General features: G+C 47.9%; 1 protein-coding gene across 4 annotated transcripts in view; it reads left to right on the top strand.

Annotated features, from left to right (window-relative positions):
• The window catches only part of GTF2A1 (general transcription factor IIA subunit 1), a 176,465-nt gene that overhangs the window by 23,605 nt on the left and 139,244 nt on the right, over positions 1-13,616 (top strand). For all 4 annotated transcript variants that reach the window (XM_078660000.1, XM_078659998.1, XM_078659999.1 and 1 more), the window contains exon 3: positions 570-786. In XM_078660000.1, the coding sequence (XP_078516126.1) occupies positions 570-786 (217 nt within the window). The remainder of the gene's footprint in view (positions 1-569; positions 787-13,616) is intronic.

Genomic DNA, 13,616 nt, shown 5'->3' with positions numbered 1-13,616 from the left:
CACTCTTCAATTAATTTCCTACTATATTTTATTTGCCACATCATTGAGAAGGTTGTTTGCTTTTTTGAAATTTGATTAGGTAAATGTGTAGGTCAATTTTGCATAAGCTCTTTCCTCATCCCCCTCGTTTCTCAATTGCTAGTCCCTACAGTGAGAGACTCGGAATATGAAATCGAGGTGCTTTCTTTTGTCCTACTTTGGTTCCTAATGGTAACATGCTGTAGAAAAACGTGTATAAAGTTTTTTTTTTGTCATCTGCAGTTAGGTAAACACTTATTTGAAAGGGCCTTTTTCTTGAAATTAACGTTTCCTTTTGCCCCCTATCCAAATTTGGATGCCATGACAACTGGGGGGCATAGACTCGCTGCTTGCCTTAACGTTTTCTGACCTGGTGTATAAATAGTCTTAAAAAAAACCCTCAGTGCTGTTACCATTAAACAGGCAATCCCTTGTGAATGCTGCCCTATTGAGGTTTTTCTGCAGCCCATTTGGTTTGTGTGCAAATAGCTTTACAATGTCTTTGTGAAATTTCTGTATGTGTACTTAATGTTTCTTTTATTTCAATCAAGCTGTGGGAGAGCAAGCTAATGCAGTCCAAAGCGGTTGATGGCTTTCATACTGAGGAGCAACAGCTTTTACTTCAGGCTCAACAGCAGCAGCAACAGCAACACCAGCACACACACCACCAACAGCATCACCTTCCGCAGCAGCAGCACCACCACCAGCAACAGGCTGTGCAGCATCCAACTCAAACACAGCAGGTCCTCATGCCAACTTCTCACCAAGGTCAGACACCAGACCACATGGGCAACGTAGCTTTGCATGTTTCACTTCAACATTGGCTTTTCATATGTTTTGATATTGAAGAGTAGGACACGGAGTACCCCTTTAGAGTCTTTGATTGTTTTCACTTGCTACTTTCCATAACCTTAAAACTAGAGTGACAACCTACTAAACTCTTAATTGTTTAACAGTAATGTTGAATTTTAAGATATTTAGTTTGAACAATATTTCAAACGTGAAATAACTTGACCATGATAATTGATATGCCATACACCTTAAAAGGTGTTATGTATCAAGAGTTTTCAGCCCAGCTTCCAGCTGCACGTGATTCTGTTAAATGAGTAATACCTGCTTCTTCAATTTGGCAACTCCAACCGTAAATATGGTAATTACAGGAATGTGCTGAGCTTCTATTGAGCTGTCAAATCAGATGTGAGTATTGCTCTGAATAGTTGCATTTAATTACTCTGACCTATATACATTGGTGCCAAGATAAAATTCATTGCATGCCTGCAAACATAGGATGTCACATGGCAATGCTTATTGAGGAGTGCACCTCCTACTCTGTTCTGAACATGCATTTTTAAAGAAAATAATATTTTACTCGTGGCTTTGGATTTTCTTTTTCAATTACTATTTCTTTAAGTGTCTTCACCGTATTTGCCTTTTCACAAGTTAGACCTTTCCCGTGGCTATCGTGTATGCACCTTGTAAGAAGGACCATATTTTTTTCCCCACCTACAGTTACCAACTAATTAATGAGAATAGATCACTAATTGAGTAGTACCAATGAGGACATTGCTAAATGAAAGTGAGGGCTCTGATGCTGCTGGTATATGCCTCAAGATTTCTACCAAAATTCTAGTCTCCATAAACGGTAGCTGTAACTCTAGTATCCCAGCCGCCCTCCGAGCCACCACTGCAAAGAAGGCACTTAACACCATTGGTAGCCAGTGTGGCGAGTCAAGCTCTTTCAGGGATTTTGTAAAACGAGTAATTGTGGCATAATCAGTGTAATGAGAGAGATGGGCAAGCCATTGCCTTCCCAGTCATGGTATTCTGGACCATGTTCCTGAGCAGGAACAGACACCAAATAAAAAAAAAAATATGGGGTCTCTGCTGATACTAGCGTCTTGGTAGAAGCAACGGATTAGAGCCAGCCTGTATGAAAACTGGTTAAGATTTTTAATTTCGCTATGTGACCATGGTTGAATTTAGACCCAAATCTGAAGCAACATAGGCGTTTGCCCCAGATTAACCATTAGTGATGGGGACTAGGCCTAAGTCATCCTTCTCGTCCCAGAATGGGCAAGTAGGGTGTGGTACATGGAGCTCCTTAGCATGAGCATCTATCCTACGATCAGGCTCCCACTTCAGGAGGTCTTCCTGTCTCAGTAGCAGGGCATGCACCTTGAACTAAATGACCTTACTCCTCCATGTGCCGAAATTGAAAGGCAGCACTTGGGTATATTTGATTGGTCAACTGAAGTGGTAGATGTCCTCCATGCCATTGCATGCCCCTCCAAGAAAATGCATCTTTGCACAATTTTGGGACACGTTTGTTACCGGGTGTGGTGCCAGGGGCACTGACTTCTTAAAAGTGAGGCTGCTAAATGTTGTTTCATTGTCTTGACTTTAGCCCAGCACCTTCTTCCAGTGGGCACTGCAAAAAGGATATTATTCTGCCTTTCTTAATTTACCAGTCCTTCACCCATGTTTAAATTGCTGATTTTGCTGTGGTTTATTAGAGGTTTCGCATATTTTCCCTACATTTTCAGTACATTCCTCCTTTATTTGCCTTTTGAGCCTGAGCAAAGTTGCTCGTTGCATATACGGTCCACCTTCCTGAACACCTACGTGCCTTCTTACTAGAACTTTTGTCTGCTTTCCATGTTGGGGAAATCAATCACTCTACCTGGATTCTTTGCTTCACCCTTCAAATTGTTTGGAACCCTAGAGGGCTTTACGTTTTTACATTGATAGTATCAATGATCATTGAGTAGATGATCAACTCTTTGTATCAAGATCTACAAAACCTTGCCAAGAAGCAGCCTCCAGAACGTATATGAACACATTCGAATAGGGCTAAGGCTGCTACCACTGCATTACACGAGAAGTACCTGTCCTTGATTTCTACAAGACTGACTTGGGCAATGGTGCATCCGCTCATGAAGCATTCTTGGCTTGACAGACCCACTGGTCAAGAAGAATACTTATCCCGTTAGTTCTGACAGGCGTGTTGCTTGAGCCCACTTCACTCCCTTCCACTTTTGGGAGGTACTCCTGTGATACCCAAGATGAGGAATCTGCAGTTTGGTAACCCTCTTTTTGATAGACACTTAATCTAAGGTACCATGTTAAGTGAAGCACCACTAAATGTCTCTATTCAAAATAAAACTGGAAATTCAAGCTACAATTACCTCCTGCACATGTCAATATTTACAAAATGTACATATCATAGTTAAACACCAGATGTCTCGAAAATATACCACAATTGTATTCAGACGTAATTTAAATTTAAATCATATTAAGTATTGAACTGCTCAGTGTTCCCTTTTAACTAGATAATTTTTAACACACACATTAAACTGTTCGAATGTATTCTTCACTTAGTAATTAAAAGCTCTTTCGTGTCAGTCTTCGGGAGTTACCAAAGATTGTTAGAACACCTTTCTTAAGCTCGTGGTCTCAATACTCTCTTTTCCGACATGCAGCTTAAGAACTAAAACGACTCCCTGTCAAACACAGAATACAAAAGCCTTTTGCGCAAATGGTTTGTATGCTTTTAAGTTGACCTTCAGGAATATTGTAATTTGTGTGTGAATGTCATAAAAATAATTAGCTGGGAACTATCGATGCATTCGCTTACGCAGTAAATGTAAATGTAGTTGAGCTTATATAGCGCACAGCTACCCGCAGTGGGTTTCCCGGCGCTTGCTTAGGGAACCCTTCCTGGTATTCCCCTGTGAGATAGCAGGGTATCCACAAGGTGAAAGTCAGGCATCCCGCCGCGAGGGGCCGTTGTGGAGATTAAGCAAGCTATTGCCCAGAGTCGCAGAGTGTGAACCCGTGAGTCGAGGAGGCTCCGGGGCGAGAATTATCGAGTCCGTGGAATTTTTAGCCCAAGACCCGCCGAGGCGGGGAATTGAACCCTGGTCCAGGACCGATCTCAGCTTCCGGGTCTGCTGCCTCTAACCCCTGAGCCACACGTAGCAGTTGCTCCGCCCAGGGCCAAATCTTATGTCCTAGATATGGGGCTTTGGTTCCGCCTCTGTCTTCCATTGGCTAGCTCCATAAATGGAGGCTAGCCATTGGAAGAGATTGGCTGTCAATCACGCTTTCCCCGTGAACTCGATTCGGGGGCGTTTCTGGGTCTTTTTTTAAGCCCCGCCCCTAGTTGCCGTGTGTCCCGGGCCGCGCTGTGATTGGCTGCCGGCCCGGGACCTTATTTTTTTTTTTGTTTTTTTTTTTTTTGGACGCCATGTTTTGATTATTTGCCGCCGGAAGATGTCCAGGTGAGTGCTGTTTTATTTTTCTTGCGCCCGTTCCCGCCCCCCCTCCCGCTGTCCGTTTGCCCCCTCCCCCTCCCGCTGTCCGTTTGCCCCCTCCCCCTCCCGCTGTCCGTTTGCCCCCTCCCCCCCGCTGTCCGTTTGCCCCCTCCCCCCCGCTGTCCGTTTGCCCCCTCCCCCCCGCTGTCCGTTTGCCCCCTCCCCCCCGCTGTCCGTTTGCCCCCTCCCCCCCGCTGTCCGTTTGCCCCCTCCCCCCCGCTGTCCGTTTGCCCCCTCCCCCCCGCTGTCCGTTTGCCCCCTCCCCCCCGCTGTCCGTTTGCCCCCTCCCCCCTGCTGTCCGTTTGCCCCCTCCCCCCCGCTGTCCGTTTGCCCCCTCCCCCCCGCTGTCCGTTTGCCCCCTCCCCCCGCTGTCCGTTTGCCCCCTCCCCCCGCTGTCCGTTTGCCCCCTCCTGTCCGTTTGCCCCCTCCCCCCCGCTGTCCGTTTGCCCGTTTGCCCCCTCCCCCCCGCTGTCCGTTTGCCCCCTCCCCCCCGCTGTCCGTTTGCCCCCTCCCCCCCGCTGTCCGTTTGCCCCCTCCCCCCCGCTGTCCGTTTGCCCCCTCCCCCCCGCTGTCCGTTTGCCCCCTCCCCGCTGTCCGTTTGCCCCCTCCCCCCCCGCTGTCCGTTTGCCCCCTCCCCCCCCGCTGTCCGTTTGCCCCCTCCCCCCCCCGCTGTCCGTTTGCCCCCTCCCCCCCCGCTGTCCGTTTGCCCCCTCCCCCCCCGCTGTCCGTTTGCCCCCTCCCCCCCCCGCTGTCCGTTTGCCCCCTCCCCCCCCCGCTGTCCGTTTGCCCCCTCCCCCCCCCGCTGTCCGTTTGCCCCCTCCCCCCCGCTGTCCGTTTGCCCCCTCCCCCCCGCTGTCCGTTTGCCCCCTCCCCCCCGCTGTCCGTTTGCCCCCTCCCCCCCGCTGTCCGTTTGCCACCTCCCCCCCGCTGTCCGTTTGCCACCTCCCCCCGCTGTCCGTTTGCCACCTCCCCCCCGCTGTCCGTTTGCCCCCTCCCCCCCGCTGTCAGTTTGCCACCTCCCCCCCGCTGTCCGTTTGCCACCTCCCCCCCCCCCCCGCTGTCCGTTTGCCCCCTCCCCCCCCCCGCTGTCCGTTTGCCCCCCCCCCCCGCTGTCCGTTTGCCCCCCCCCCCGCTGTCCGTTTGCCCCCCCCCCCCTGCTGTCCGTTTGCCCCCTCCCCCCCGCTGTCCGTTTGCCCCCCCCCCCCCCTGCTGGCCGTTTGCCCCCTCCCCCCCGCTGTCAGTGTGCCGCCCGCACTATGCTGCAACCTCCCACGCCACTGCCCCCCCGGCCACCGGAGACATGTTTCCGACGGTATGTCTGCGAACCACGGAGTCATAGGGGGGGCACTGAATGTGAATGTGTTAGCTGGCTCCGTTAGACTTGGGATAATAAAAAGGTATGGGTGGGGCAAACGGATGGTTGTGTGGTCTACGATATGAAATCCCCAAACCCCATTGTTGGAGTGGCTGTGGCCAGATAACCTTGGGCGCAGCCGAAGCAGGGAAGGAGGCTGTTTTCTGCCAAAGTGATAGTAAGTCTTGGAACTCAGGGTGCATATTTACATTTAGTCCTTGTTTGCGGTAATGGCAACTTCTACATATGAACGCATCTGTTTTAACAGTGCAACTGCAGCTCATAACACTCATACCATCTGATCTCCACTGATACCGCAAGCTCCATTTGAAAATCCTAGGTGTGGGTCGGCTTTTTTTTCTTTCTTTTTTTTTTTTTTGCAGATTTATTTAGCGCGAACTCTATCCCAAGGTCTTGGAGCGCTTTACATGAGCACCAGTTAAGTTACACAAGGACACATTACATTTTTTGGGTAGGCCTGGGGAGGTTAAGTGATTTACACCAAAGTCGGAAGCTAAAGAGAACCACACTTTAACAGCGCTGAGGCTTCTAGGTCCCCAATAGAACTGGTATATGAGCGCTCAGATATTGTGTAGCATCGCAGTGCCTAATTTTTGCTGTGGGCGGTGGGAAACGGTATTAATTTTTGTGGCGAGAACTTATTTTTTCTTGCTCAGTCTCTGACCAAGCTAATAATGCTAAACCACTAATCTCCGGTTATTCTGTAGAGTTCTACTCGTTTTAAAGCTTTTTAACGTTTTAAGGGTAGTAAGCGCAACACATCACTTCATGTCTCTGTGCCACACGCCCCATTTCAGCATAAAAACAGGGAACGCATAGAAACGTGCTAAATACCTACTGTGAAGTGCTGTTAACGCGAACATCCAGATTGGGATGTAATTTGGATTGAAAGAAATGGCTGTATATTTCAAACATGTTTTTCGAATGCCCCTCGTTGTTTAAAATGTCATAATGTGTATTGAAGCCCTTCCATCTTCATTTCTATACCGTTGCAACACTGACTGACTTTGTACTGGGATATCTTTTACTTTTCAGACAGACTGTGAAATGTCACGCCCTTGCGTCTGATGTTGCAAATGACAAAATGCCACCAAGCTTATGACTTCCACTACTCTAGTGCAAATCAGAACTACGAAGACCACTGTGTCAGGAAATTCTATTTTCATCGGTGATATATGTTTGGGAAGCACACATTGCAGGCCTCTAAACACTATGGTAGATTAGTAAACTTGCAGAGTTCTGAGTTGAAAGTTGACCCTCGTCCTCACAGTAGTGCAAGCTCCTCACTCCGCTCACGTCTGTCAACCGTTGCCAACTAAACGATACTGTCCACCAGTGCCCTTTCTTCACACTACCGACCAGTGCCAGCTCTTAACAGCATCTGCGCGCGCTGGTCACTACTGCAAGCTTCTGACACTGTTCACCAGTGCTAGCTGTGTGCGCGCCCATCTGCATGTGCCTACCAGTGTCACCTTCTGAGAGTTCCCACCAGAGCCCAGTTTCCCACACTGCCTACGAAGGTCCGCAATGTGGTTGCTGACGCTGCCTACACTAGCGCCCGTTTTTCACGGCAGCGCTTCGGAGCCACAACTGTGGTATGAAGTGCTATACACATGCTGTTCTAGAAAAGAACACACCAGTTAAGTTACACAAGTGCTAGGGAGTGCTAGGGAGTGCAGAGTGCTAGGGAGTGCAGAGTGCTAGGGAGTGCAGAGTGACTGCAGAGATTAAGCTAATGGCAATGTAAATGACTGCCATTTATTTATGTTTTCAAAACCAACACATTTACAAATTTTGTCATTTACAATGCCAATAGGTCTAACTTTTCCAAAGGCGAAACCATTGCATTGTAAATGCTTGTTGACAATGGTACTGTTCCAACGCACATTCATGGTAATTTTTATGTTGAATTTATGTACAGGGAAAATTAGTATAATTTACAGTGTTCTGTCTAGTAGGTTAATGGGTGAAAAGTTAGTTGCTTTTGTTCAGCATTAGCAAAATACTTCACACCATAATATGTTTGTGATATGTAGTTGTAGATACCCGTGCAGTGCATAGTTCTGCTAGTTAGTGTTTTGATTATTTTTCTTTGACATTTGTCTTAAGTTACAGAGGCTAGTGAATCCAGGTGTAGTGGTATTACGATGTTAAATGAGAAGGGGGACGGAAGTGCTAGATTTTTAACAAGGTCTTACTCCTATGCTCCTCCAAGTACTCATGCAAAACAAGGAAAGGAGAATGTTCCTCTAAATAGCTGGTGCACTGAGAGTTGCTACCTGGCAGGGAGTCAAGTCGCTGGGCGATGTGAATTTCTAATCCTAATGCACTCACACACCTGTTAGGGTGTCATGCTTCATCATAGGGCGCTCTTCGTCAGACCGGTGCTTAAATATCTGACGAGCCTGGTGGCTTTTTTGGCGGAGATATTTAGATCGGAGGACGCCATATGTGGTGAGTGCATGTGGGCCAAAAATAGTGTGTTGTGGTGTGTGCGAGGTGACTTAAAATAGGCATTGCCCCCCAGAACCCTTTAATTCAATAAGGGTCCAGGAATAAGTAATACAGTGGCGCTATCAAGAGGTCCTAAGGTACCAGGATAGCTTTTTATATGTGCATGGTCAACATGTTTCGTGCCTGTGGAGCGCCAACATCAGGCAGCACTTCATCAATACCTTAATAAACAAGAGGTATTAACCCCCTTGTGGGGCCGGGGGACTTCCCGTAAATCTAGTATGTCCAAATAAAGTGTCTCATCCTGGATAGGAATCAGTGAAAAGTCAGAGGCATAAGGCGAGGAGGGCCCCAAAAACAGGGTCAGTGGCAGGATCAACCGGCACCATAGCAACAGGAACGCATGAAACTGAGTTGCAAGAAAAACCAACCGACCTAGTTGTAAACCTTTCCGCGGGAACCCCCTCGTCTATTGAGAAGCAAGTCCTCAACAAGGGCTTGGGCTTTGTTCCTACACCACGTGAAGACAGGTTCTGCCTGCACAAAACTCCACAGGTTCTTTAGGAAAATGTTTGCGAGCTTACTTCCAGTTTAAGGAACACCAAGAGCTGACTGACACAAGCCTAAAAGTTCCATCGAAATTCACGCGCATGAATGGATGACACTCCACGAAATTCTCACCTTCGAGCAAGCCGTGGTGAAGGAAGTGGACAGCCTCGCTAATAAACACTACAACAACCTGTCTTCGAAAGAAAGAACGATCAAAGTCCTCAATGAGGACACTTCAATCACTATCAAACCTGCTGACAAGGGAGGAGCGATCGTATTATTGAATATGGGCCACTATGACCAAGAATGTCTCGGGCAACTCTCACAGGAGAGGCACTACAAGAAGATCAACAAAGACCCCACCGATGTACTGTTAACTAGGATCAAATCAATTGTGACATCAACAGAAGCATAGAGCTGGATTACTAAGAACGAAGCTGACTTTCTAGTCAACATGGATGCCGCATGAAGAGGATGATTTCCTTGTGAAAATCCTCATCTCTACCCAGTGCTTATTTTCAGTAACTCCAGATGCTAAAAAGGATCCTCAAACCTATCATGTAGATTATCAAGGAGCCTGTTAAGGCTAGAGCTATCACACCTATGGTGGATAGGAAGTATAAAGCCTCCCCAAGTAGCCCTCCATCTATTCATGTCTAGTTACCCCTGACACGCTAGTGGTATATACTGCTAGAAAGTGCGCAAACAACCAGAGCACTGGTGATGCATCCCCTCCTGATCAGGAGAGCAGGAAGATAGATGCCGGGGTCAAAAGGCTGGAGGCATAGAGTCTGCTACTCATTGGGGAATTTCCAATTCCATCGGCTTGCTCTCCCAGTACAACTGTGTGCTGGGATCAAATGGCGTACTTGGTGGAACATCTCTCAGATCAGTACTGCTAAAAAAGGGCAGCAGTATGGGCAGAGGGGAAAGTTAACCCCCAACACTAACAACGCTGTGCTTTGGATGCTGCGGATACAGCAGCCAGCTGTACTTATTCTAGGATTTTCTTATGGCGCTGTGCCTGGCTGAGGATTTCTGGTTTTAAACCAGGGGTACATTAACCTCTATTAAATTTGCCCATCAATGGTCAGCACCTCTTTGGCCCTCTGGTCGAGGAGATGCTTGAAAAGATAAAGGCACTCTCTTCCACCTTTTCTAGTGCATCGCACCAGTCACCCTCTGGTTACTATAGAGGGGAACATGGGCAAATGTACAGGTAAGGGTGCATCCCCAAAAGTAAATACCCCCTTAAAGCAGTTACACCCTTTGGCTACCACTTCCCTTATCCCAAAACGCCAGGGGTTTCTGCCCCGCTGGTCAGAAATCACCTCAGATTGTTTCGTTCTAAATATCATAAAAGGGAGATGCTGTCTGGTACTCGCACAAACACTGCCAAACATCCCCACTACAAATTGTCCAGAGAGCCATAGACCCTGTCCCACCTCAACATCGTGGAAAGGGTTTATACTCACTCTACTTCATCTTAAAGAACGACTGCTCCCTCAGGCCCATCTTTGATCTCAGGCCTGTCAACAAGTATATTGTCTGATCACTGTTCATGGTGACTCTACAGGACGTCGTACCACTCTTACAGAAAGGTGACTTCCCGACTGCCCTAGATCTAAAAGACTCCTACTTTCACATACAGATCAACCCAGCACATCTCAGATATCTGAAGGTTGTAGGAAGTGGACACCATTATCTGTTCAAAGTGCTGTTCTTCGGGGTAACCACTGCTCCAAGACGCTTCACCGAATGTCTGGCCGTGGTGAGCGCTCCTTTCAGGAGGAGCAGCAGCATCAACATGTTCCCTTGTCAGTATGACTGGTTGATCCAGAGGGCCTCAACAACTGTCTAGCGAACACCCAGACCACAATTCACACCCTACACGCTCTGGTTTCACCATCAATCTCACCAAATCCCTCCTACAACCCCCTTCTCATACAGTCTTTCCTTGAGGCTGGACTAAATGTGCATGTGGAAAGCAAGCAAGAGTGGGCAGGCTGTCATGCGCACACTTTTTCAGTCCACTGCAACATCCTCTGGATAAGTCACCGGTTTTGGGAGAACTGTTTTAAGGTCTAATCACAGCTACACATGCCACGAACGAAAAATGCAGGGGGAGCACCACGCACAGGTGTTTGCTGCGGACGAAAGGTCCTTATCCCCCGATGACCGCTCAGACATGGAAATCTTCCACACCACAGCCAGCTGTCAGTACGGCGCCCCCGATACCTACCCCATGCAGTAAAGCCCTCCTATACGGGTCGAACAGTTACTCTGGAGTAGGAGAAACTGACTGCTGGGCTCCCACTGCCTTTAGTCCTTGGTCCGCACTTACCAGCGACTTAAGGCGGGAATGCCCAGTCCCGGCTTGGCACCAAAGGAACTATCCAGGCTACTGTTTTGTCACGGCAGCTTCTGCCTCTGAGCCTAGCCCACAACACCTGCTAGAAACAAACTGCAATTGGTGCCCAGAACACTGATGCCGAAACCATTGGCATCTGAGCAAAGACTATAGGCGCACAGCTGCAAGGTTGGCAATGGATTTGGGGTGTCTAACGGATTCTTCATAGACTACGAGAAGAAATATATACCCACCAGAAACGCATGTTGATCCATCCACATACAGGCCGGATAATCGCCCGCCCTCCTGGAACTGCTGCTCATCCACCTAAACGACAATTGTCCTTTGAAAAATCCCTGGACATGCTGCCTCCACCAAAGCAACCAAAAGAAATTGACATGGCTACAACCCCTTTGCAGTTTACTACTCCCCACCCCACCTCCACCTCCTCCACAACACTCCCCTCACATTTTACTTCTACTGCTGACCTTATATCGTACACCTCAAGGGTTACCTTGTTCAGATATAAGGGGACGAGGCCATGGGGATACCTTTGACATCCCACCTCGGGATGATTCATGGGATATCTGCAAAACTGGTACAGATCCTGACCTATACTCTACAAAACCCTTCCTTCCCGATGACCCACTTCCTACCATGATCTCATTGGTAGGGCTGCCACCTTCCATAAACTGGATCTGCATACTGTGCCATAAGAGGATGATTTCCTTTTTGAGACCCTTTCTTCCACAGAACAGTTCACTCTGTACCTCCCCATACTTAAAGGCATTCTATGTCACACCCCAGACATTTCCTATGACTCCGTTCAAACTAGGGTTGTTACACCAAGGGTGGACAAGAAATACAAGGCATCCCCAACAGACCCACTTTATATCAGAGGCCATCTTCCACCTGACACTCTCGGTAGCTATTGCATGAATAAAAAAGGCCAACTCCCAAACTTCTGACTATGCCCCTTCACTAGATTAAGACAGAAAGAAAATAGATCCTGCAGGCAAAAAAGTAGCTGCGCAGTCGGCTGGTCATGGGCGGATTGCCAGTTCTATCTGCCTACTTTCCTGATATGACCGAGCCCATTGGGACGAAATGGAGGAACTCTTCCAATATCTCCCAGATGAACAAAAAAAGAGAGGCTAATAGATTCTCAAATGCCACCATACGCTGTGTTCTAGATGCTACCGATACTGCTGCAAGGAGGGGGGGTTTTAATACTAGTGTCCTTTTAGGTAGGCATTTATGGCTTAGTGTCTCCTGATTCAAACCAGAAGTCCAACAAAACCACCTTAATTTTAACTTTTGATGGGGAACATAGTTTTGGCCCACTGGTAGATACTTTGTTTGGAAAAAAATGAAACTGACAATGAAAAAGCGAAAGCAATGGGTGCCTTTCACCTCCTTCTCATCGCAGGTCCTTTTCCTGCTCATCATACTGTGGAGTTTCCTAGCTCAAAATACTTCTCCTAGTGGTTATTTTGGAGGCCTCTACAGAGAAACTATTCAGAGGGCAGAGGTAAAGGCCAAAGGATCTGCCGCCGCCAATAAGTCCTGACTTACCTCTCATTCCCCTTGATTATATAACGCCAGTCGGGGGTCGTCTGCGATGGTTCTTTCCCGCTTATCAGAACGTCACCTCAGACCAGTGAGTGTTGCATATTATCTAAAATGTTTATTGGCTGGAGCTCCCTTCCACTCCTCCCAAAATTCTTCCTCGCAAACACAAACTCCCCACACCAGAGGTTAGTTGGGAAAGCGGTCCAAGCGCACCTCCAAAAAGGAGCCATAGAACCCACTCCTCACCATGAACAGGGTACAGGAGTTTACTCGCTATACTTCCTTATGCCCAAAAACAACGGGTCCCTCAGACCAATTTTGGATCTCAGGCCACTAAAGTAATCTATTCTTTCAGAGCACTTTCACATAGTCACTCTTCAGGATGTTATCCCGCTGCTACTACAAGGCGACTTCATGGCACTACTTTACTTCAAGGATGCATATTTACACATTCAAATCCATCCGGCACATTGTAGGTTCCCTCAAATTTGCAGTAAGCAGGCAACATTATTAATTCAAGGTACTCCCTTTCAGATTCACTACCACACCCAGGGTCTTCGCCAAGTGCTTAGTGGAGGTGGCTGCTCGCCAACTCAGACTGGGCATCTAAGTTTTTCCCTTTCTAGACAATTTGCTCATCCAGAGTGCCACTCGTCTACAATGTCAACAACACGCTCAGGTCACCATCAACTTCACGAACTGAGCTTTACCATCCGCGCTTAAAAATTCCATCCCCAACCCCTTCATGTCCAACCTTTTCTAGAGGAAATTCTCAATTCAGATGGGCATAGCCTACCAAAATACTGCCAGGATACAATCCTTTCAGGCACTCATTCCTTTTTTTCAACAAGATCAACAGGTTAGTCAGGATAGTTTTGTGCCTCCTTGGCATGATGACCTCATGGCAGCTCGTCATGCCAGGTTACACATGCATCCATTACAGGAGTGCTTAGTGCACCAATGCTCTCAAGTTGAGGGTCAGTAG

This window comes from Lissotriton helveticus, chromosome 9 (assembly GCF_964261635.1).
Source record: "Lissotriton helveticus chromosome 9, aLisHel1.1, whole genome shotgun sequence".
NCBI lineage: Eukaryota > Metazoa > Chordata > Amphibia > Caudata > Salamandridae > Lissotriton > Lissotriton helveticus.
This window is presented reverse-complemented; position numbering and strand designations above follow the sequence as displayed.